Source organism: Triticum urartu, chromosome 3A (genome assembly GCF_056163025.1).
Source record: "Triticum urartu cultivar PI428250 chromosome 3A, HENAU_Tu73, whole genome shotgun sequence".
Taxonomy (NCBI): Eukaryota; Viridiplantae; Streptophyta; class Magnoliopsida; order Poales; family Poaceae; genus Triticum; species Triticum urartu.
This window is the reverse complement of record NC_141875.1, coordinates 694242787-694267891: the sequence shown is the minus strand read 5'-3', so window position 1 is coordinate 694267891 and position 25105 is coordinate 694242787. Positions and strand designations below refer to the sequence as shown.

The following is a 25105-nucleotide window of genomic DNA, read 5'->3' as shown; positions in this document are numbered from 1 at the left end:
TGCGAAAACGGATGAGCAAAGGAGGAAGAAGGCATGGATGAAAAGGTGAGTCCTTATCCCTTTATATGGGCGGAAGAAACTAAGCGTCCCCACTAGCCTGGTAAAACTCGCTTATCCCCCAAGCGCCGTAATCGATGGCACGGTTGGGTTACCCACGCCCGTATTGATGAGAATCCCGTGATAAGGGGACACGATCTCTGCTTTGACAAGACGTGTCAAAAAACTGCCTCGCGTTATGTGCGGGGCTAGTTAAAGGAAATGGTTCGAATAATCATCGGGCCATGACATAATGTCGTGTTGTCAAAACAAGTCAGCAAATTGGATTTGTGGAAATATTATTCTCTCTACGGTGGTATGTGGAACTTATTTTGCAGGGTCGGACACTATCCTTGTATTCAAATACTGTGATGTATTCGGGGGAGGAACCCGCCTTGCAATGCGGAAGACAATACTGCGCGCCGGACTCATCATCATTGACGCCTGGTTCAGGGGCTACTGAGGGAGTCCTGGATTAGGGGGTCTCCGGACAGCCGGATTATATCCTTTAGCCAGACTGTTGGACTATGAAGATGCAAGATTGAAGGCTTCGTCTCGTGTCCGGATGGGACTCTACTTGGTGTGGAAGGCAAGCTAGGCAATACGGATATGGATATCTCCTCCTTTGTAACCGACCTTGTGTAACCCTAACCCTCTCCGGTGTCTATATAAACCGGAGAGTTTTAGTCCGTAGGACACAACAACTACAACATACAATCATACCATAGGCTAGCTTCTAGGGTTTAGCCTCTCTGATCTCGTGGTAGATCTACTCTTGTACTACCCATATCATCAATATTAATCAAGCAGGACGTAGGGTTTTACCTCCATCAAGAGGGCCCGAACCTGGGTAAAACATTGTGTCCCCTGCCTCCTATTACCATCCGGCCTAGACGCACAGTTCGGGACCCCTTACCCGAGATCCGCCGGTTTTGACACCGACAGCAGCCCTCTTGGCACGCGCTAGCTGAAAGTCATCCACATCCGGCTGTCCCTGGATCCGGTTGCTGACACGCCTGCCAGCCGACACCGGATCCGTAATCCCACCAAAAGTGATGAGCTCCTCCGTGGTTCTCTCGCGCGGGATACGGTCAGGACTCCCACGCCCTTCCCGTATCGTCGGTGAAGGAGGATAGGGCGTGGTGGAGTGAACTGTCGTTGTAGGTGACAAGGGGGAGGAGGACCGTGGAGCCGCCTGCTCACAAATCTCGTCCCCCTTATCACCCGTGGAAATTGTCGTACCTCGGCCACCCTGCTCGGTGCAAAACTGCAGAGGGGTTACGACACGGGACTCCTTCCCGCATCTCACCCCCAACTCGATCGGAGACGCCGAAGTAGGAAGCGCGCCGTAGATCTCCTGTCCAGGCGATCCTCCCGCTGGCGAAATGTCAGGCTGTGGTATCTAGGTGTGATGGACATCCTGCCCAAGGCCTCCCAAACCCGCGGCCATCCCAACAGAAGCCACCCTCGCACCGGGAGTAGACTCCGTGGTCGTCACATCGCCGACTAGACTCGGCACTGGTGGCAGCTCAAGCTCTGTCAGGTCGTCTGCCTCGACCCTGGTGCTCCATAACCGGCTAGGAGCGGACCCCGATGCAAAAGAGCCAAAGCGAAGCGTGTTCATCGGAGTGGTGGACGGGGGCGCCTCTTTGGTAGAACTGTCTACCTTATCGGACTGTGTAGCAGGCCCCTTGTCCGACTCTGGCAGTGTGTCATCGGGCCCCTTCTCCTGGTTCCCGGGTGCGCCGCCCCCCTCAGTAGTATCCATGTCTTGTGTCCCATCTCCATCCTCGGAAACTGCAGTATCCTCAATCTCAAGCTCTAAGACATAAGTGACTCCAGCATGTGTCCATCTGACTACATCTGGTATATGCTCAACACTCACAACACTGACCAAAAACATCACAGCATTTTGTGCGTGAGTGAATGGCATGTCCACCTTTTCTGTCTTACCAATCAAACCACCCAAACTCCAAGCAATCAGAAAATGTTTTACATATTTAGGTGGCACGCCATAGAAACGAACCCACACCTTCTCCAAAGGTGTACCCTCAGGATCCTCCTGCTTCCACTCGTCGAAAGCGATAACAATGTTTGTGCTCGTAACTCTGCATAAAGCCCACTTGAGAACATGCATCTGATCCTCTTTAGTGGGAAAGTAAACCTTATAGGACTGACCTTCTAACTGCTCCAGGTGCCACTGATAATTATCCGGCACTAGCTCACATAGCTGTCTGACGATCTGAGCCTAGGTCAACTGTCCATTAGTAACTCTGATAACTGCCGGGAAGGAACTCTCAATCATGTGGTAGAGGATCCACCTCCGGTGTCTCAAAGAACATCAACTCCTTACAGCAGACCCCAAAGATGTTAATGCCAGGCTTAGGACCGGAAAGGAGAGGGCATTCCCCGGTCACATGCTGGGAATAGAGGCAGTAATCACAAAGCTCATTCGTACACTCTGCCATGAAATGACCCGGTTCACCACATCTATAATAGGGCAACCTTTTCTTTTTAATTGCCCATTTAAAGAGCTTTTCGCCCTCCGCTTTCTCCGGCCCTTTATCAGACATACCATCCTTAGACTTAACACCTCCTGTAGTCACCGGAACATTCACTTCTGCGAGAGCCCGAACCGTGTCCAGTGCCACCGCGGGTAACGTGGATGTGTCTCCCACCCCCTCAGCTGCATGCTCAAGCTCCTCCTCCGAAAGCATCTCCGCAGTAGGCGGTGGTGGCGGTGGGTAGTGACGAGGCGGTGGTGGTCGTCTCCCTCTCCCACCGCGACGATAGCCACCTCGGAATCGATCCCTGGGTCCGACGACACCTTCAACAAAATTACCGGCTGGACCATGAAAATGTCCAGTGTTATTAGGATTGTACCGGTTATACACGGCCGCCACCATATGAAGATCCACGGTGCAGTCCCTCGCCATAAGCATCATATCCGTCATCTCCCCACTGACCGTATCGGTTGTAGTTCTGAGAATCTCTGCTGTAACCAATGTATCCATCATGCCCTTGCCCGCCACGACCCCTTCCTAGGGCCAACGCCTTGGCTGCCGGTGGTTGCGCCACTTCATCCAGCTTTCGCGTGTTGGTCTTGGATGTGTGGGTCGACATCAGTGCACTTGACGCAACAGCCCCCCGTCGCTCGGAAGACTGGGTACCCCGAGCAGTCCCGACGCGGGGCTGTACCCCTGTTGCCATCGGTCCCGTTGCCACCAGCCTTGAAGGAAGTACAACACCCCGTCCACCACCACCGCCCGACGCTGGACGACCGGCCGCGCTCGCCGCAGCAGTCGTACTGGCGGGCATAGCTCCAGTAGCAGCTCCGCCAGAAGCCGAGGCGCCGCGGCCAACACCACCAGTGGCAACGGCGGACAGTGTTGCACGACCGGCCGTGACCACCGCGTTAGTACACTACAAGAAATTTGTTCATTGTTGACCCTCCATTTTGGTCACTAAATCATCATTATTCATGTTTTATGACCTTGTTTTGACCAAATTCAAAAGGTCAACAGTTAGCCGTCAAGAACAAACAAACATGACCTTTCTAAAATTTTGGTCGCGGATCTCTATTGACCAAAATTTTGGTTTGGTCATTACCCATTTCTCTGAGCCACATAGGATCTGATGTGGCTAAGCTGACGTGGCATTGCTAGTGACCAAATGGAATCATCATAAATTTCACAGCCCGGTCCACCAATCTAGCCTACATGGGCCTGGCCCAATACATATTTTATTATAAGAAATGTCTGATTTGTATGGGCTGATGCATTATTTTGTCAGAAGCATGCATATATCAAGATAGGCCCATTAAAAAGCAAGTACAACAAAATACAATATTGCAGATAAACTGTATATTTCATTTCAGTAACACATCACATCACATGAAATACAATGCATCATCCAATGACTCCTCGATACACCAAGGTTCAAGGCCCAACAAGTGCACCGCAAAATGATTCTAAAAGTGCACAGAAAAATAGTTATATATGTGCAAGTGCATAACAAAAGGATCCAACAAGTGCACAAGCGCACAGCAACATAGTTCTACAAATATTGGATGAGAAGCACAAGTTTTAAGTTATCACACATAACATCAATGAGAAACAAAGCTTCTTGTGCCCTCCTTCTACTCTCCACTTCTTCTGAGTGACTCAGATCATCCTGGTAATAGGAATAAGCAAACATAAGAAAGCATACAAAATATGAGCAAAAGAAAGACAAATGGTGGTTTTACATTCAGCAATGAGACTTAAAAGTTCACATCAATGAACAGAAACACAAGACATTAAGACATACTCCCATAGAAATTTCAGGACTTGCAAGATTATTCGTGTGTTAGCTCTGAACACTTTGTGCAAAACAGCTCACATCAATAACTTCCAAGATCAAGATACATGAATAGTGTATCTTTAACACGGTATAATAAACATCACAACCATGAGCAGTATAACACAACACAGCTCATAAACAACCAAACCAAACTGATTGCAAACTACTCCCTCTGTCCCATAATATAAAAGCGTTTTTTACACTACACTAGTGTCAAAAACACTCTTATATTATGGGACGGAGGGAGTATAAGTTAACCTCAATGCAATGGATGCATTTGTCTGAATTTGTGTGTGACTGTTGCTCATTACATGCTGTGGTGGCAGGCAACAGTTACTACCATTTGCAGATCAAAAAGGACCACTCCGTATATATGCAACAATTACATGATGTGGTCAGTGGTCACACGTCTCATACTGCATTATTAGTGCAGGGAAAAGGACAATGCATGCTGCATTATTTGAGTCTGTCAACTGAAAACAGTAGTATTTCTGGCCATTGCTAGCTAGCATGTGAAAGAAAGAAAGAAAGAAAGAAAAATCACTAGTATTATGTCTGAAAAATCACTAGCTAGCATATGTTTGCATGGCTAATATTCTAGCATATACAATACTTAAATCTATAGATTTACCATCCCTTTCTCAGTTATAGCATATAATAGAAATCCAGCAACATAAGTAAGCACATATCATTTTTTATGATAACCATTGGGCTTCACAACTATATGCAAGAAACAAATATTTTTCAGTTAACATACAACAGAAACATTCCAACAACAGGAGTGGGCACAGATCAGTTTCCTTTTTCTTGTTTTGAATGGTCATACGGAATCAGAGGCATCCTCTTGCCTGTCTATCAGGAGCCTAGGAACCATATCACTGAAGCTAAACATCGCAAATACAATGCCCCTAGGCGAAATTCAGAATTCCTCAACACCAATACTGTACCCACCCAGCCTTCCTCTCACACAAATTCAGAATTCCTCTCAGGCAGCACATGCGTAGCACAACATGGATAATGGAGAGAGAAGAGGGGAATGAATGAATATTACTACCTCCCGATAGAGCTTGAGGTGCAGCTTGAGGGGCTCGACGTAGTCCTCGAAGGCGAGCGTGCCCATGGACCAGATCAGGTCATCTCGGTTGACGATCTTGCACTTGTCCTTCACGGACTTGTCGCTGCCCCTGCGGCGCCCGGGATCACACACGAGTGAGCTCGTACCAGAGCGGGCGCACCCCTCCACCGCCTCCCCCCTCGCCGACCTCCGCGTCCTCGCCCTCGTCATCCTCCACGGGCGGGAGGAGGACACAGCCGACACCCGCAGCGACTACCTGCAGGAACAGCGCGCGGCGACAGCCGGCCCCTTATTTCCATTCCGCGGCGAGCGGTGATGAGAAGAAGTTGGCGGTCCCGCCCCATGGCGCGCTGCTCGTGTTGCTCTTGTGGATGCGCGGCGGCAAAGATGGGCGGCAAAGGTAGGGGAGAGGGAGGGGAGGGGAGGGTGCAGACCGGCGGCGAGCGGAGAGGGAGGCAGCCAGCGGAGAGGGAGGCGGATCTGGATCTGGAGCGGCGGTGGGAGGCGGCTGCAAGGGATAGCGCTAGGGTTTGCGTGCGGGGCTATGGGCCGGGCTTCATGGGGTGAGAGGGTGAGGGAGTTTTTTGTTTGAGACAAAGATGGGGTGAGGGAGAAAGGGCTACCGTCGGATCCGGGAGCATCCGACGGCATTGGAGGCGCGATCCGTGTGACATGCCTATGGACCAATCAGAACCCAGTACACGTTATGACCATCTAAATTGGTCGTAATCGACTAAAAATAAGGTGTTGAATCATATAAACAGTTTTATGATATGAGAAATTAAAAAAAAACAAAAACATTCTCATTGTGTCAGCAAATCTGACCTAGTTTTTAGGAAAACTAACAAACTTGGAATTGGAATAAGAAAAATATCTTTAAAAAGTGTTATGAGAAATGAGTTTTTAGGAAAAAATATTTTCTATTTTCAGAGTGAAAAAATTCTTTTTTTAGAAGAATCTACCAAATATTTGTTTCAAAATGGCACCACACCATTTCCAAAACTATAAGACATCATTTTCTGTACAGTTGACCAAATCTTAACATGTAAAATGTTTTCGATCCACCTCTCATCAAAAAGACAAGTTATGTTTCAAAAAAGAATCTACCTGAGCATTCTTTTGTTTTTCTTCTATATTTTCACATGAAAAATAAAAAAAATGATCTCATATTTTGCACAAGGGTGCATCTTGGAATTCCAAACAATGTTCACTAAGGGAGTTTTCATTTTCTTTGCACAGATATTTCATTTTCCATTTTTTAGTGCCCGAAATGAGTTATTTTGTGAAGGACCTACCATATATTTGTTGCAAAATTAGAACAAATCATGTTTATAAAATTTGAACTATAGCTGGAAGCGGGTCAAATTTGAACTATAGCTGCCTTATAGTTTGCTCTTTATTTTTTCCAAAAAACATTTCTAGGTACGTAAGTATCTATTTAATTAGAGAAACACCAAAACAATTCCAAGATTCAACCACTAGCTAGAAACGGTCATTCCTGCCGTTTTGACCGCATTTTGAAACGTGCATAAAAAATTCAAAAAAAATCAAAAAATTGGGAAACCTTCGCGTTGTGTCATTATATGTGTCTAAGTTCACAGGAAAAATAACAAACTTGTAATGCGACAATTATTTTAAAAAAGTGTTCTTAGAAACGAGCTATCACATATGGAGATCAATGGCTTTCAAGCCAAATGATCAATCTTATGGCCACATTCATGGCATAGTTTGTTCAAATGATCTCATATTGTGCACAAGGGTGCATATTGGAATGGCAAATAATGTTGCCTAAGGAAGTTTTCATTTTCTTTGGATGAAAAAACCATTTTCCATTTTTCGAGTGCCCAAAAGGAGGTTTTTTTGTGAAGGACCTTCCAAATAGTTGTTGCAAAATTGGACCAAATCATTTTTCTAAAATACTAGGACATATTTAATGCACAATTGACCAAATGGTTGGGTGTAAAAAGTTTTGAGCCACCTCTCGTGAAAAAGACAAATTTCCGCCGATTTAGTTGGAAGCGGGTCAAATTTGAACTATAGTTGCCTTGTAGTTTGCTATTTATTTTTTACAAAAATCATTTCTAGGTACGTAAGTATCTATTTAATCAGAGAAATGCCAAAAAAATTCCAAGATTCAACCACTAGCTAGGAATGGTCATTCCCGCCGTTTTGACCGCATTTTGAAACGGGCATAAAAAATTCAAAAAAATTCAAAAAATTGGGAAACCTTCGCATTGTGTCATTATATGTGGCTAAGTTCACAGGAAAAATAACAAACTTGTAATGCGACAATTATTTTAAAAAAGTATTCTCAGAAACGAGCTATCACGTATGGAGATCAATGGCTTTCAAGCCAAATGATCAATCTTATGGCCACATTCATGGCATAGTTTGTTCAAATGATCTCATATTGTGCACAAGGGTGCATATTGGAATGGCAAATAATGTTGCCTAAGGAAGTTTTCATTTTCTTTGGATGAAAAAACCATTTTCCATTTTTCGAGTGCCCAAAAGGAGGTTTTTTTGTGAAGGACCTTCCAAATAGTTGTTGCAAAATTGGACCAAATCATTTTTCTAAAATACTAGGACATATTTAATGCACAATTGACCAAATGGTTGGGTGTAAAAAGTTTTGAGCCACCTCTCGTGAAAAAGACAAATTTCCGCCGATTTAGTTGGAAGCGGGTCAAATTTGAACTATAGTTGCCTTGTAGTTTGCTATTTATTTTTTACAAAAATCATTTCTAGGTACGTAAGTATCTATTTAATCAGAGAAATGCCAAAAAAATTCCAAGATTCAACCACTAGCTAGGAATGGTCATTCCCGCCGTTTTGACCGCATTTTGAAACGGGCATAAAAAATTCAAAAAAATTCAAAAAATTGGGAAACCTTCGCATTGTGTCATTATATGTGGCTAAGTTCACAGGAAAAATAACAAACTTGTAATGCGACAATTATTTTAAAAAAGTATTCTCAGAAACGAGCTATCACGTATGGAGATCAATGGCTTTCAAGCCAAATGATCAATCTTATGGCCACATTCATGGCATAGTTTGTTCAAATGATCTCATATTGTGCACAAGGGTGCATATTGGAATGGCAAATAATGTTGCCTAAGGAAGTTTTCATTTTCTTTGGATGAAAAAACCATTTTCCATTTTTCGAGTGCCCAAAAGGAGGTTTTTTTGTGAAGGACCTTCCAAATAGTTGTTGCAAAATTGGACCAAATCATTTTTCTAAAATACTAGGACATATTTAATGCACAATTGACCAAATGGTTGGGTGTAAAAAGTTTTGAGCCACCTCTCGTGAAAAAGACAAATTTCCGCCGATTTAGTTGGAAACGGGTCAAATTTGAACTATAGTTGCCTTGTAGTTTGCTATTTATTTTTTACAAAAATCATTTCTAGGTACGTAAGTATCTATTTAATCAGAGAAATGCCAAAAAAAATTCCAAGATTCAACCACTAGCTAGGAATGGTCATTCCCGCCGTTTTGACCGCATTTTGAAACGGGCATAAAAAATTCAAAAAAATTCAAAAAATTGGGAAACCTTCGCATTGTGTCATTATATGTGGCTAAGTTCACAGGAAAAATAACAAACTTGTAATGCGACAATTATTTTAAAAAAGTATTCTCAGAAACGAGCTATCACGTATGGAGATCAATGGCTTTCAAGCCAAATGATCAATCTTATGGCCACATTCATGGCATAGTTTGTTCAAATGATCTCATATTGTGCACAAGGGTGCATATTGGAATGGCAAATAATGTTGCCTAAGGAAGTTTTCATTTTCTTTGGATGAAAAAACCATTTTCCATTTTTCGAGTGCCCAAAAGGAGGTTTTTTTGTGAAGGACCTTCCAAATAGTTGTTGCAAAATTGGACCAAATCATTTTTCTAAAATACTAGGACATATTTAATGCACAATTGACCAAATGGTTGGGTGTAAAAAGTTTTGAGCCACCTCTCGTGAAAAAGACAAATTTCCGCCGATTTAGTTGGAAGTGGGTCAAATTTGAACTATAGTTGCCTTGTAGTTTGCTATTTATTTTTTACAAAAATCATTTCTAGGTACGTAAGTATCTATTTAATCAGAGAAATGCCAAAAAAATTCCAAGATTCAACCACTAGCTAGGAATGGTCATTCCCGCCGTTTTGACCGCATTTTGAAACGGGCATAAAAAATTCAAAAAATCAAATAATTGGGAGACCATCGCATTGTGTCATTATATGTGGCCAAGTTCCCAGGAAAAATAACAAACTTGTAATACGGCAATTATTTTAAAAAAGTGTTCTCAGAAACGAGCTATCACGTATGGAGATCAATGGCTTTCAAGCCAAATGATCAATCTTATGGCCACATTCATGGCATAGTTTGTTCAAATGATCTCATATTGTGCACAAGGGTGCATTTTGGAATGGCAAACAATGTTGCCTAAGGAAGTTTTCATTTTCTTTGGACGAAAAAACCATTTTCCATTTTTCGAGTGCCCAAAAGGAGGTTTTTTTGTGAAGGACCTCCCAAATAATTGTTGCAAAATTGGAACAAATCATTTTTCTAAAATACTAGGACATATTTAATGCACAATTGACAAAATGGTTGGGTGTAAAAAGTTTTGATCCACCTCTCGTGAAAAAGACAAATTTCTGCCGATTCAGTTGGAAGCGGGTCAAATTTGAACTGCAGCTGCCTCATAGTTTGCTATTTATTTTTTACAAAAATCATTTCTATTTACATAAGTACCTATTTAATCATAAATACATGGTTTGGTGGCGATACGTTGAGGTTTGGGCGGTGGCCGAGGGCCCCAACTCTAGACCGCGTAAACTCGCATGCCCGCCGCGTGGTCACCGCGTGACCGTGGCGTTGCCATGTGTTATGGGCGGCCTAGGAATGTCTGGTGGGTTGGGCACTCCCCTGTAGGTGATAGGAAGAAAATTACAACATAAGATTCTCACGAGGAGACCGATCGATGCTCAAACATGAATTAGCAGCCAAGTGTTTGATTAGCGGTACAGGAAATGTAAATGGCTAATGGGCGTGAGTTTTGGCTGAGGATGATCAGTTGCTAAGAAGACCGTCTTCACAAACTTTTATCTCAAAAGGAGGAGCCTAGATGGTACTTGCTTTGCAAAGTACCACACTGGACATAAATACGAATGTTGAAGCTGGGCTCAAAATAATGAATGGATTGAACTGGCATTTGGTGGAGGATGGTTATTCGGGTATTGGAAAGCACTGTAGAAAATGGATACTATTTCGACATGCCAAAATGGTACTTCCTTCACAAAGTGCTGCTCTGAACAGAATAGGAAAATGAATATTGTTGAATTATTTTTGAACTAGGCAAGGGAGGTTTTTGACATATTTTATGAAGATATGATCCAAACAATTTATGAGAATTTTTTGGGAATTTTTGGAATAACAGCAATATAGGTTGCTTCACAACCTCGGGCAAAAATTGACACATGGACATGACACATAGGCAAAACTGATGAGATGACGCCTAGTCATCGCAACCCACCACAATTTACAAGGCTGTGACCATCTATATTGGTCGTTAACAACTAGAAATAAGGCAACGGACTAGCATTGTTTGCTTTATGACCATTTCGTGTAAGGAAATTATGACCTTTCTGACCAAAATGGTCGCAATGGTTTAGGGTTTGGAGCCCCCCGAACAGCTTTTGACCAATTGGTCTCAAATGGTCATAGATCTACGACCAATTCTTTCAGGGTCACTGACAGAAGGTCACTAGTTGACATATTTCTTATAGTGGTAGTACCGGTCGGCAGAGCGCCGCGACCAGCTCTGCCACAAACCGAGGTGGCAGCGGCGATAGGTGGCCCTCGCTTGGAGGGTGGCTGACCGCGACCTGCCATGCCGCCGGCGGATGAGATCCTCCTCGCCCGTCCAGTGCCCAACGAAGGAAATCCCGGACTCGAAGCCCTAGACACAATCGTAGGATGGACTGTCGGCGGTGATACATGCACGTACGTCCGCTCTGGGTTGCGCAAGGCTTGGGCCTCTGGTTGGGCCTCGCCCGCACCATGAGAACCCACGACCGTCGCCACATCCAAAACCATATCCAACTCAGGCCCACAGCCCAATACCGCATTCAAACGAGCCCGTCTGGCCGCTCGAACAGTGTTCACCAACGGCGGTGGCCGGGAAGAGTTGTGAACTACGGTACAAGCATCTGGTATTGCAAGAAGAAGTAGAAAGTCTCCATGCGGAACTAGAGACAGAGAAAGCAATCATGGGAGGTAAACTTTTCATCCCAGGAACCACCATGCCGCGCCACAACAACCAAGGTGAGCACATGTTGTTAGTTGTGCTATTGCTAGTTTGCTACATGTTCACTACTAGGGAAAACCTTATACACAGAAATTTATCAGTAGCGCGGTTTAAAAATGGACGCTACTGCTAATTAGTAGTAGCGAGGGGTATAAAAACCGCGCTACTAATAAGTTGATAGTAGTAGCGAGGGGTATAAACCTGCGCTGCTACTAAATGGTCTCCAACAATGTCTCCGGGATAGACCATAGTAGTAGCGAGGGGTATAAAACTGACGCTACTACTAAGTAAGTAGTAGTAGCACAGGTAAGACCCCACGCTACTACTAAGCGTGTCCACCCCGACCGATCCATCCCACCCCACCAACCATCGTCCCACTCCACCCACCCCCGTCTAAAAAAAATCCACCTCCCATCCAGATCCCCTCCTCCTCCTCCCGCGGCCGCACGACGCGCCAGTCGCCCTTCTTCCGCGACCTCGCCTCCCTCGTCCCCCATGGAGCAGCAGAGGAGGGAGACCAGGCGCCCAGATCCGCCCTTCTCCGGCCTGCGCCAACACCGGCCATGGCGCGACCCAACAGGTGAGGAGGGAGACCAGTAGTGAGGGGGTGATGGCCATGGGCGGCTACAACGCGTTCCTAGCGACCACGCTGCCGCTGGAGCACCGCATATACGACCCGGACGCGGAGTCGCTGTAGTCGGCCACGACCACGTTCCTCACGGCGTTCCCCCGGGGCTTCGCCATCGAGGTGCTGGACGTGTACAGCGGCCCGCCCATGGGTGTCTTCAAGTTCCGGCTGGGGCTACATGGAGGGCCCGTTCAAGGGCCACCCTCCGCACAGCCGCCGCGTTGAGTTCTTCGACGTCCGTGTCTTCCACGTAAGTTCATTTGACAGTAATTAATGGTGTATTATTGGTTTTGTTCAAAGATAAGTGACCTGCAACCCTGTGATGATATATAGGTCGATGAAGACACCAAGGTGGAGAAGGCAGAGTTCTTCTACGAGCGTGGCAACTTCCTCGCAAACTTCTTGTCTGCGCCTGCTACTTCTGCTTCTGCTGCGTCGGCTTCAGGTTGCCCTGTGATGAGAGGAGACTGAAGCGCGACAGAATCGACGAAACATGCTTGTCACTAGCTAGTATTGTCTTCAGGCTCTCTCTCTCTCTCGGGAGGACGCCGCCCTTCCTCTGCTCCCTGTCCAAGCAAGCGAGCTCTGGATCCACCCCCACAACCACGGCATCGGCACCGGCACCGGAGGCCGTGGAGATGCAGCTCCGTCGCGCAGTCGTCGAGCCAAGGTACTCAGTCCCCTCTTCCTTTTGCTTCGCTCATGGGTCATCAAATTTGCTTGCTACAGAAACATTAGAGAGGACAAGTCAATAAAACTGAACCTTTCTTCAGAGACGAGATGAGAGGAGAAAAGTTTGATATTTTCCTGTGATTGGAGACAGTAGGAAAATTTGACACTTGCGGAAATGCCAAGCTGATTAGGCATAGGAACCCAATCCATTCTGATTAGGGAGAGCCACTAGTAATTGCAGCAGACTTGACTTTGCACTCGTACGTTCAGACGAATGAATATATGCATCAGTCTTTGTTTGGCATGCCAAAACTGAGACGTGCAGATTCATCCATTTCTAAGCATCACCAATCCTGATCAGTTCCTAATGTAGATTTGGAGTTGGACACAGTAGAAACAACACACGCAACTTGACTTGATTCAGTCGGTTAATTTTACTGCTGTAGGTGTATCATGTGCCTTACTTCCTAAAGTTGGATCATCACCGACAGTGTATAATTTTTTTGTTCGATTTGGATGCAGCAGTAGTGCTCCGTGGGGGACATCAACATCAGCCTCGACGGTTCGGTCATCTACTCCTACCACCACGACTCCCCGCAAAAGGTCGATCTCTCTCTCTCTATCTCTCAGCTGTGAGCTAGTTCCTAATACTGTTCCTATTAAGAATCCAATACATCCTGGGAAGAGCCCACTGTAGGTACTACAGCACACCTTCTTTATGGATATCAACATGCCTGTCTGAAAAACATAGATAGTAGGTGACACTAGTAACTCAGCAAACTTGACTTTGCACTTGTACGCACAGACAAATGAATCTGCATCATTCATTGTTTGGCATGTCAAAACTGAGACATGCAGATTCATTTGCAAGCATCACTGATGCAGATCGGTTCCTTCTCTGTTTGTTGGAAACTGAGCTTTGTTCTCTGTTTGGTTGGTGCAGTGATGAGCGAGCAACTTTGGCAAGCACCAGGCCAACTGGAAGGCAGGCCCCATCAGAGCCAAGAGCATGCCGAAGAAGGCGGCGGCGTATGTATGATGCTTGCTTCTTCTAATCTGCCGTCTTATGTCATGCCTGTAGTGTATGGTGGCTGTATATATATATGGTGATGATTTTATTTGTTTCTTCCATTTGGATGCAACAGATGTGGTCCATGGATGTTAGAATGAGGAACTGTATGATAATAGATACGGCAACAGTGTAATAGTATAATCAGGAATAACAACATTTCCATCACTGTTGTGTTTTCTTGAACTGTATGCATAAAATGGAATTTGTCGATTTTATTTTTTTTAATTCCTAATTCGTTAGTAGTGGCGTGGGGACAAATTTGCACGCTACTGGTATTTAGGATACTAGTAGCGTTGGTATTATAGACGCGCTACTACTATTTCATTAGTAGTAGCGTGGGTTCATAATAGTAGTAGCGTGGGTGGAAACGCGCTACTACTAGTAGTAGCGCGGGTTGAACCCACGCTACTACTAACTATTAGCTGTAGCGCGATACTAGTAGCGCGGGTACCCGCGCTGCTAGTAGCCATTTTACCCGCGCTGCTAGTAGCCTTTTCCCTAGTAGTGGTTATATATTATTTTAGTATTGTGCTCACCCCTATATGTGACTTATCTAGATGATTTCCTACACCGAGTATGAAAAACTTAAAGAGAAATGAATTTTAAGCGCATGTGTTTTGACCTGTTATGTATGTGTGTGTCATTATCTCTCAGTCATTTCTATTTTTCCATGTGTAGAGTGCCAAGACAAATACCCCCATAAGAGTAAAGGCGGAGAAGCAAATTCCACCTTTCAAGATCACCTCCCTCCCCCAAAAATTTCAAATCGTAGTACATATAACGTGAGGGACAAAACAAGTAAAGGGATGCTTGGTGATGAAAATTTTGAATTGTATATGGAGTATGTCCTGCCTTTTTCTTAGATTATTAATTTCCAATTTACTTTTATTAGTATATTATTGTATAATTTGTTACTACAACTGTTTATGTAGGGATCTTTGGATGGGCATACATCCGGAAAAGAAGAGTGACTATGCGTACCTGGATTCGTTGTGGTTTGATATGTACATCATTGGGAAACATAAATCAAAAGTCCTTAAATGGGTAAAAGGTAAGAAAATATTCACAAGAAGATATGTATTTGTCCCCATTGTTTATTGGTATGTTGCTCGCTTTCTTATCTTGCACAATCACTTATTTTATTGGCATGATACTGAATATTCACTTCCTTGACTAAATGTAGGGGACATTGGAGCCTCCTTGTGTTGTGTAATTTTGGCGAGACTAACTACTTGGGTACTCCAAAGGGGCCACGCATGCTACTGTTGGATTCACTTAGAACAACACAACCAAAGAGGTTGCCATCCGTCATCTACAGGTTTGACCCATTTAGTTCCTCCATCTCTAAGCATCCAAAAAAATATGAACATGATGATATATCTGATAACATGTTTACGTATTTCCCTATAGCATGCTGTCCGCGAGTCAAGATATCAAAACAATAATGTATTGTTTTAGATTATTATCCATAATAGTATCCTACCATGGTGTTTGTATGTCCAAAATTATATATACCACATGGTGCATTGTACTTAGACTTTGCATGGAATGGACGTCAAAAGCAAACCGACGCCACAATTTATGTTCACATAATTGGTTTGTTCATACATTTACATGATCTATATATAGCCCATAAATGGCAACCTTATTCTGAATCTCTTATATTTATCAAACCATTATTGCTTGCGTGGCAGCTTCATTATTGATATTTTAAAAACAGAAGAGCGGGAAGAGATAGGGCAGTTCACAAATCAAGTCCAGCTTGAGTTTCCTGAGGTGTGAAGTTTACATCTGGAACTCTGTCTATTTTTATATTTTGCTGAATTATCCTCTAAATTGGTTTTTCTTAATATTATGATTTTTGTTTATGGTTCTTATATAATTACAGGTTCCACGGCAAAGTGGAAATGATTGTGGTATATATGTTCTGTATTTTATATACTGTTTTCTCAAAATCGAAAAACTGGGAGAAGATTTGAGCCAGCTGGTGCGTCACGGATTTGAAGCTTTACAAAATATTCTTATTTGTGCCTTGCAAAGTCTTTTTCCAATTTGTTTCTTTACGCAAATTGTTTTACTAATTTGTTGATTTATGTGATGACCCTGTTCTAAGGGTGCATTGTTCGACCCAGAGGTACTACAGAACCTGGAGGACATCCGCAAGGCTATTCTTTTATACCAAGAGTATGCTCATCCGACCGTCTTTATTTCTTGTTTGTTAAACTGTGGTCTTATTTCCCCTATACTTCTCTGCAGGAAACAGGATGCCACTATTACAGAGTAGGTCATATGGCAAGATTGAATCAAGTAAACTGTACACATACTTGTTATTGGGTAATGGGAGATTGGTGCATATGATAACATCATTTTATATTCTATAATGCTCGCTATCTTATGTTAATTGTCCATGCTTTTCTCTCTTACTTACCCAGGTAACAGTCAAGAAGAAGCTTCAGTGGTAGTCGGCCCATAGTTCTTCATACCGAATCTAGAAACGTTTCCAGTCGTTCAATAAAATCTAAGATACCATTTGCATTTGATATATTTATTTTGCAGTTCAGCATTACCAACTTATATTATTTGGATCACATGTGATCGAGTATAACTGTCCTTTTGAATAATTATTACCAGGGGTAATTCTTGTCCAGATAATTTCTCTTGGGGCATTTGTTCTGTCTAGATGCTTCCCGTTCTGGATGAATAATGTGCACCATTACTGTTATTTTCACGAATATGCATCGGGTTGGTTTCAGTAACCAGAAATTAATTAGCAGTATGTTATGATGGTTTCAGTAGAAATATCACTTTTTGTTTGGGTAATTAAGAAAAGAGTAGACCGTGGTCACAGCACAGTCGATCTGTAGCATGCAGGTAGCTGGGTAGGAGCGATGGTGGATCGGCATCATGCATGATGCGTAAAGGATTGAGTTGAGACCTTGGAATTGAAATGCCTTTTGCTTACTCAGCATCTGCATGGCTCCGGTACGTACGTCGGTGTGGAATCCACCGGAGTGCAGTACTAGCTCAGCAGGAAACGTCCCCTAATAAAAAGGGGAAAAGCTCAGCAGCAAACTTACTCAAGATTGGAGATGCTACCATCCCATTCATATGTGTCTGTGGCAAAAACATCCGTTCGCCAGTGTGTTGATGCCAGGTAGAGTGTGATTTGCTTACCTTGCCAGAACTGTGCCGACACGGTTTTATTTGTGGAGCGCCACTAGCCGTCGATCGATCGGTGCTGGAGCATGCACATCCAGCATTCGAGTTCTTGGCTTAGAGCATCTCTAGCTAGCTGATGCTATATATGGTACAATCAATACTCGAAATTAGGGGGGGGGGGGGGGGGGGGGGGGGGGGGATCGTGGTATAGCAGATAGTCGGTTCCATCGTCCATAGCTTGATGTCCGCAAAAATATCCTAGACTTGAAAGACGCCTCCACGTCTATGCTGAAGCGTGTTGAGCTAGAGTTTTTTGGGCACCTCCAAGTCCGTGATGCAAAGCTTGTACACGTGCACAGTCCCGTCCTGGTTTGCGATGATCCTCAGGCTCTGTCACTTTTTCGGAATATCAATGACATAAAGTCATCTCGTTGGACAAAACATGGAACTGTCCTTTGTGTGTAGAGTGCTCTACAAGGTTTGCTGAATACTTAATGTTCTTTTCTAGATTCTTTAGAATTTTTAGGTTGATTTTTTCCTTGCCAAGCAGGTGCTTCTACTGATTCCCTTAGCTTGATTTCATGTTTTTGCATAATCTTGTGGAATATACTTTCCAACATGCTAAGAACAGCCAGCTCCCTTGCGTCTAAGATGTAGCCGCATGCCAAAAGTTAGGGTTCTGGGCATAGTTGGTATGACTGATAGTGGATAAGTGCGAGAACCTATCATGCCTATGCTATATCAGTGAGAGTAGTTATAAAGTGTGATAGCTGGTATGATAAGTTGCAGAGCTTGTCATACTTGTTGAAACCTCAGGCAGATTGTTTAGCAACGTATAACATTTAGGGAATTTATTGAAAAATGTTTTGGATCCATGTGTGAATATCATGTTTCTCAAGCTAGTAGTAAGCATCCAGACAATCTACCCACATGTTATCACAGTTTTATGTCCACTTGGGGCGGTTGGCAGATCTTGCAATAGCCCAAAGTTGCTTCTTCAAAGTCTCACCTCTGAATTCTGCATGATTAAAGTTCTGGTTGCAGTGCATTAATCCAGCCCCGCATAGGATCAATTAGCAAGAGTTTGAACAAAAATCAAGCATGGAACACAAATCGGAAAACAATGTCAGGACGACTTACTTTCTGCCAGGCACTCACTATTGTGTAAGGAGCAGTGTTGGTGATATTCAGGTCGTTTTTGGGAGTGGTCAGGAACCACTTCAAGGAACCTATGCACTCTACTTTAGCCTAAGCCATTGTTGCTATTAGGAAAATGCAGTCATTAGGATCAATGCCAACTATTGTGAATATCTTCTCCTTATACTTTGTTTCATGTGGCAAGCATCAATGAATATGATAGGCTGCAACCTACTAACCAGCCTCTTTTGCAAGCATCATAAGGCCAATATATAGTACGCAGGCAATCCCTTGGTACCGGGTCTTCTTTGGTTGACGCCAACTCAGTGGAAAGGAAGAACGTGGACCCTGGGTTTGACCTTGTCAGCTCATGTCCATAATCCCACAATATCTGAAACCGTTGTGTCTAATCACGGACGCGGATTTTTAGAGCTCAGGTTTCTGGACACCCCTTATCCTTATACCCTCCAACATTGCTTTGAGATCCGTGCTAGACAACTAACTTTGTACATCAGATTTTCTCTTTTTTGTTTCTTCAAAATAAAATAACATATGAACTTCAAACTTTGCAAGACACCAAAACGTTCTAACTAGAATGTGAGAAAAAACTTTCAGATTTTTGTGTCAAACATAAATATACGAAATTAGATTTTTTGTATTAATAAAAGTACTTTTAGTATTTATATTGCACGAAAAATTCTGAAAGTTTTTTCCCACATTCTAGTAAGAATGTTTTGTTGAGCTGCCAAGTTTGAAGTTCATATGTTGTTCTATATGGAAGAAACAAAAAAGACAAATGTACTCGCACGAATCGCGATGCAAAAATTAATGGCTAGATAAGGGGGTGTCCCAAAGCCTATGCTCTACAGAATATTTTCCGTCTAATCATCATGAATCTTCTAAAGCCAATTCCTTTGCCTTTCCTAGCTTCCATCGGACATGTTGAATTCCTTTATGACCTTCTTTTTGCAATGCCCTAATTGGCATGTTCGGGTTAGCTTTGAACTCAACCATAAATACCTTTGCAAGAAATACAGCAGTCATGCATCTCACACTCCAAACCCTCGGGGAGGTCTGCTCGGGGGCATAACTATTTATTAAGAACCCCCCCCCCCTCCCCCCCGGTTCTATTGTCCTGATCTGCTTTTAGAAGCCATTGGCAACCAGCCGTGGAACAAAGTACTTCCATACATTTGTAAGTATTCCTCACCTTTCTCACAACAACCCTTTCCCTGACAGAATATGAAGTCAATGCTGACCTAAGTTACATCAGTAAAAGCCATACCAACTTGAAAGACAAGGTAATTTTTCTTGCAATTTAAGAGAGAAAAGGCATTAGAATTGCATCTAAAAGTGATATATATCTTTAAAATAATAGGAAAACATGATGCAAAATAGACGTATCACATGCCAGTTATGGTCAACTTGTAGATTAAACTGCCTATGTGCTGGCATGGCATTCAACATATCTACTATATCAATGCTCATGACATGCCTTCCCACACATATCTGCATGAGGACACCACAACAGATTATGCTCTTCCTTAGGGTACACCAACCAATTCAGAATGCTCTCACTGCACACATTATTGGAGCCCTGCCTGCCCCAATGCACGCGCTTCCCGATTGACAATGGGTTGTGGCCCTAGTTCGCGATGCTCTTAGAGACCACGGAGACGGAGACGCTATAGTCAAGGTTCGTGGAGCCGTTGGCTCGTACTGTGGACATGAAGGCCTCGTACGACTGCGTCCACACGATGATTCTGCCCCCACCTATACATCTAGATGGTCAGGAACACACACTCTGCCACAAGCACCATCGCGCCCTCATGGCTGCGACCATGATGGCAACGACCTTTGGCCTACTATCCATTCTTGTGCTCCTCTTGGTGCCTTCCCGCCGAGGCCAAGACGACTCGCAAGCCAGCGTGCTCCGCTCTCCCTCCTCTTTTCCATGGTCGGTAAAGGAATGGGATGGGATGGATGGGAAGTAACCCATCAAGATGCATATCTTGTGTGGATGGGTTTGTCATCGAAGGGCCATTGGTCGATCTTTATTAGATAGAGAAGAACAATACACCAACATCCAATAGTCTAGGAGGTCTAGAACTGTTAGTACCTGGAGGAGTACAAGGGAACAACAAGAACCCTAAACCCGTGCGACGCTGTGGTGACTAACTTCCCAGGTCAGCCACACAACCAGCGGATCTCCATACTATGTGGATGAGTTTGGAAAGAAAAAACCGAATCGGCATGGATTGGAAAGGATCGATGGAAGGAGGCCAGAATCGAACGAAAATATTGAGGATAAAAAACTAGTCAACGTGGTGCTCTCTGGTAAAGATCCGTTGGGGGATGTACCTTTGAAAAAAACAGTGGGGTTGTTTTTGTCAATCGATAGGAGGTTGGGTACGAACAACTATATACGGATTGCCCTTTAATAGGAGAGAGTGCCAAACAGCCCCCCCCCCCCCTAAAAAGAGCATCGAGTATGACTTTTTTTATAAACACATGTAATTTTATGCATACCCATAACGATTACAGGTACACTGATTTGGATCTAAGATCCAAGAAAATATGAACTAACTTCTATGAGTAAGAATTACAATGAAATCTTTTGGAAACACCTTCTTCGTTGCATTAATCTAGAAGAATTACTTCAAAGCATTGTAATCGGGGGCCGTGACAAGCTATAAGATTCAAGGCCCAAGAGGCGGGTTGAGGAGAAGGCCGGCTCACAGCCCGGAGTCTGGCAAGACTGGCTCAAGAAGGAAGCCAAAAGGAATCTTCCTTACATGAGGAACTAGATAAGTAGGAAATAGACTGAGACACGAGTTGTACTACGACCCAGAGTCAATTGTAATCGGGGGACTCGCCTGTTATATAAAGGGGAGCTCCTAGGACAGACATGACTAAGTGACAAGCTCTCGGATACTATGTTAGCCTAAGTTGCACCCTTGTAATCAAGATCTCAAGCAATAATCAATCAAGCAGGACGTAGGCTTTTACCTCCATTATGATGGGCCGAACCTGGGTAAACTTGCGTCTCTCGAGTCTGATCAACCCCTGTTCAAGCTACTACCTAGCTGCGATGGCCTCATGACTAAGTCCTTTTTCGAGGACATTTGCCGTCACAAAACCATGACAGGTGGGTCTTCTCCGATTTATCAGACTTGCCCACGAGTGGTGTCTTTATCTGCCGAGGGCTGGCCAGTGATACGTCCTTTTTGCATCATGCTTTTATATCAATATTTATTGCATTATGGGCTGTTATTACACATTATGTCACAATACTTATGCCTATTCTCTCTTATTTTACAAGGTTTACATGAAGAGGGAGAATGCTGGCAGCTGAGATTCTTGGCTGGAAAAGGAGAAAATATTAGAGACCTATTCTGCACAGCTCCAAAAATCCTGAAACTTCACGGAAGATGTTTTCCAAATATATAAAAAATATTGAGAGCAAGAACTTCACCAGGGGGCCACACCCTGCCCACGAGGGTGGGGGGCACGCCCTACCCCCTAGGCGCGCCCCCTACCTCGTGGGCCCCCTGGTGGCCCTCCGGTGACCATCTTCTGCTATATGGAGTCTTTCGATGGGAAAAAAAATCATAAGCCATCTTCTCGGACGAAACTCCGCCGCCACGAGGCGGAACCTTGGCGGAACCAATCTAGGGCTCTGGCGGAGCTGTTCTGCCGGGGAAACTTCCCTCCCGGAGGGGGGAAATCATCGCCATCATCATGACCAACGCTCCTCTCATCGGGAGAGGGCAATCTCCATCAACATCTTCATCAGCACCATCTCATCTCAAAACCCTAGTTCATCTCTTGTATCCAATTCTTGTCTCCAAGTCCGGGATTGGTGCTAGTAGGTTGCTAGTAGTGTTAATTACTCCTTGTAGTTGATGCTAGTTGGTTTAATTGGTGGAAGATCATATGTTCAGATCCTATATGCATATTAATACTCCCTCTGATTATGAACATGTTTATGCTTTGTGAGTAGTTACTTTTGTTCCTGAGGACATGGGAAAAGTCTTGCTATTAGTAGTCATGTGAATTTGGTATTCGTTCGATATTTTGATGAGATGTATGTTGTCTCTCCTCTATGTTGGAAATATGCCCTAGAGGCAATAATAAAATGATTATTATATTTCCTTGTTCATGATAATTGTCTATTATTCATGCTATAATTGTATTATCCGGAAATCGTAATACATGTGTGAATACATAGACCACGACACGTCCCTAGTGAGCCTCTAGTTGACTAGCTCGTTGATCAAAGGATAGTCATGGTTTCCTGACTATGGACATTAGATGTCATTGATAACGGGATCACATCATTAGGAGAATGATATGATGGACAAGACCCAATCCTAAGCTTAGCTCAAAGATCGTGTAGTTCGTTTGCTGTAGCTTTTCTGAATGTCAAGTATCATTTCCTTAGACCATGAGATTGTGCAACTCCCGGATACCGTAGGAGTGCCTTGGGTGTGCCAAACATCACAACGTAACTGGGTGACTACAAAGGTATATTACAGGTATCTCCGAAAGTGTCTGTTGGGTTGGCACGAATCGAGACTGGGATTTGTCACTCCATATGACGGAGAGGTATCTCTGGGCCCACTCGGTAATGCATCATCATAATGAGCTCAATGTGACCAAGGGGTTGGTCACGGGATCATGCATTACGGTACGAGTAAAGTGACTTGCCGGTAACGAGATTGAACAAGGTATTGGGATACCGACGATCGAGTCTCGGGCAAGTAACGTATCGATTGACAAAGGGAATTGAATACGGGATTGATTAAGTCCTCGACATCGTGGTTCATCCGATGAGATCATCGAGGAGCATGTGGGAGCCAACATGGGTATTCAGATCCCGCTGTTGGTTATTGACCGGAGAGGCGTCTTGATCATGTCTGCGTGTCTCCCGAACCCGTAGGGTCTACACACTTAAGGTTCGGTGACGCTAGGGTTGTAGAGATATTAGTATGCAGTAACCCGAAAGTTGTTCGGAGTCCCGGATGAGATCCCGGACGTCACGAGGAGTTCCGTAATGGTCCGGAGGTAAAGATTTATATACAGGAAGTCCAATTTCGGCCAGCGGGAAGGTTTCGGGGGTTACCGGTATTGTACCGGGACCACTGGAAGGGTCCCGGGGGTCCACCGGATGGGGCCACCTATCCAGGAGGGCCCCATGGGCTGAAGTGGCGTGGGAACCAGCCCCTGATGGGCTGGTGCGCCCCACCCAAGGGCCCAAGGCGCCTAGGGTTGGAAACCCTAGGGGGCCGTTGCCCCCCGAGGGGGCATGCGCCCGCCTGGTTGGAAACCCTAAGGGGGCCGTTGCCCCCAGGGGCCGCCGCCCCCCCTTTTAGATGGGATCTCCAAGGGGGCATGTGCCCCCCTAGCCCCTATATATAGTGGAAGGGAGGGAGGGCAGCCACACCTTTGCTCTTGGCGCCTCCCTCTCCCTCTGTAACACCTCCCCTCCCCGCTTGTGCTTGGCGAAGCCCTGCCGGGATCCTGCTGCATCCACCACCACGCTGTCGTGCTGCTGGATCTTCATCAACCTCTCCTTCCCCCTTGCTGGATCAAGAAGGAGGAGACGTCTTCCCAACCGTACGTGTGTTGAACGCAGAGGTGTTGTCTGTTCGGCACTTGGTCATCGGTGATTTGGATCACGGCGAGTACGACTCCATCATCCCCGTTCACTTGAACGCTTCCGCTCGCGATCTACAAGGGTATGTAGATGCACTCCTATTCCCCTCGTTGCTAGAATACTCCATAGATTGATCTTGGTGATGCGTAGAAATTTTTTAATTTCTGCTACGATCCCCAACAGTGGCATCATGAGCTAGGTCTATGCGTAGTTACTATGCACGAGTAAAACACAAAGTAGTTGTGGGCGTAGATATTGTCAATTTGCTTGCCGTTACTAGTCTTATCTTGATTCGGCGGCATCGTGGGATGAAGCGGCCCGGACCAACCTTACACGTACGCTTACGTGAGACCGGTTCCACCGACTGACATGCACTAGTTGCATAAGGTGGCTGGTGGGTGTCTGTCTCTCCCACTTTAGTCGGATTGGATTCGATGAACAGGGTCCTTATGAAGGGTAAATAGAAATTGGCAATTCACGTTGTGGTTTTGGCGTAGGTAAGAAACGTTCTTGCTAGAAACCTATAGCAGCCACGTAAAAACTTGCAACAACAATTAGAGGACGTCTAACTTGTTTTTGCAGCAAGTGTTTTGTGATGTGATATGGCCAAAGGTTGTGATGAATGATGAATGATATATGTGATGTATGAGATTGATCATGTTCTTGTAATAGGAATCACGACTTGCATGTCGATGAGTATGACAACCGGTAGGAGCCATAGGAGTTGTCTTTATTTATTTATGACCTGCGTGTCAACATAAACGTCATGTAATTACTTTACTTTATTGCTAAAGCGTTAGCAATAGTAGTAGAAGTAATAGATGACGAGACAACTTCAAGAAGACACGATGATGGAGATCATGATGATGGAGATCATGGTGTCATGTCGGTGACAACGATGATCATGGAGCCCCGAAGATGAAGATCAAAGGAGTAAATGATATTGGCCATATCAGGTCACTATTTGATTGCATGTGATGTTTATCATGTTTTACATCTTATTTGCTTAGAACGACGGTAGCT

General features: G+C 44.4%; 1 protein-coding gene and 1 pseudogene across 2 annotated transcripts in view; both read left to right on the top strand.

Moving 5' to 3' along the window:
• The window catches only part of LOC125526590 (uncharacterized), a 41151-nt gene extending 24320 nt beyond the window's left edge, over positions 1-16831 (top strand). Inside the window, exons 6-14 of the mRNA XM_087516079.1 lie at positions 11636-11772; positions 14806-14968; positions 15060-15227; positions 15311-15445; positions 15822-15903; positions 16016-16114; positions 16241-16311; positions 16384-16461; positions 16560-16831. Of these exons, the coding sequence (XP_087372205.1) occupies positions 11636-11772; positions 14806-14968; positions 15060-15227; positions 15311-15445; positions 15822-15903; positions 16016-16114; positions 16241-16311; positions 16384-16411 (883 nt within the window). The 3' untranslated portion in view covers positions 16412-16461; positions 16560-16831. The remainder of the gene's footprint in view (positions 1-11635; positions 11773-14805; positions 14969-15059; positions 15228-15310; positions 15446-15821; positions 15904-16015; positions 16115-16240; positions 16312-16383; positions 16462-16559) is intronic.
• LOC147981735 (pathogen-related protein-like) lies at positions 12134-14795 on the top strand (annotated as a pseudogene). Its single transcript, XR_015599019.1, has 3 exons — positions 12134-12633; positions 12717-13053; positions 13999-14795. The product of XR_015599019.1 is annotated as a pathogen-related protein-like (transcript).
• Positions 16832-25105: the final 8274 nt, after the last annotated feature.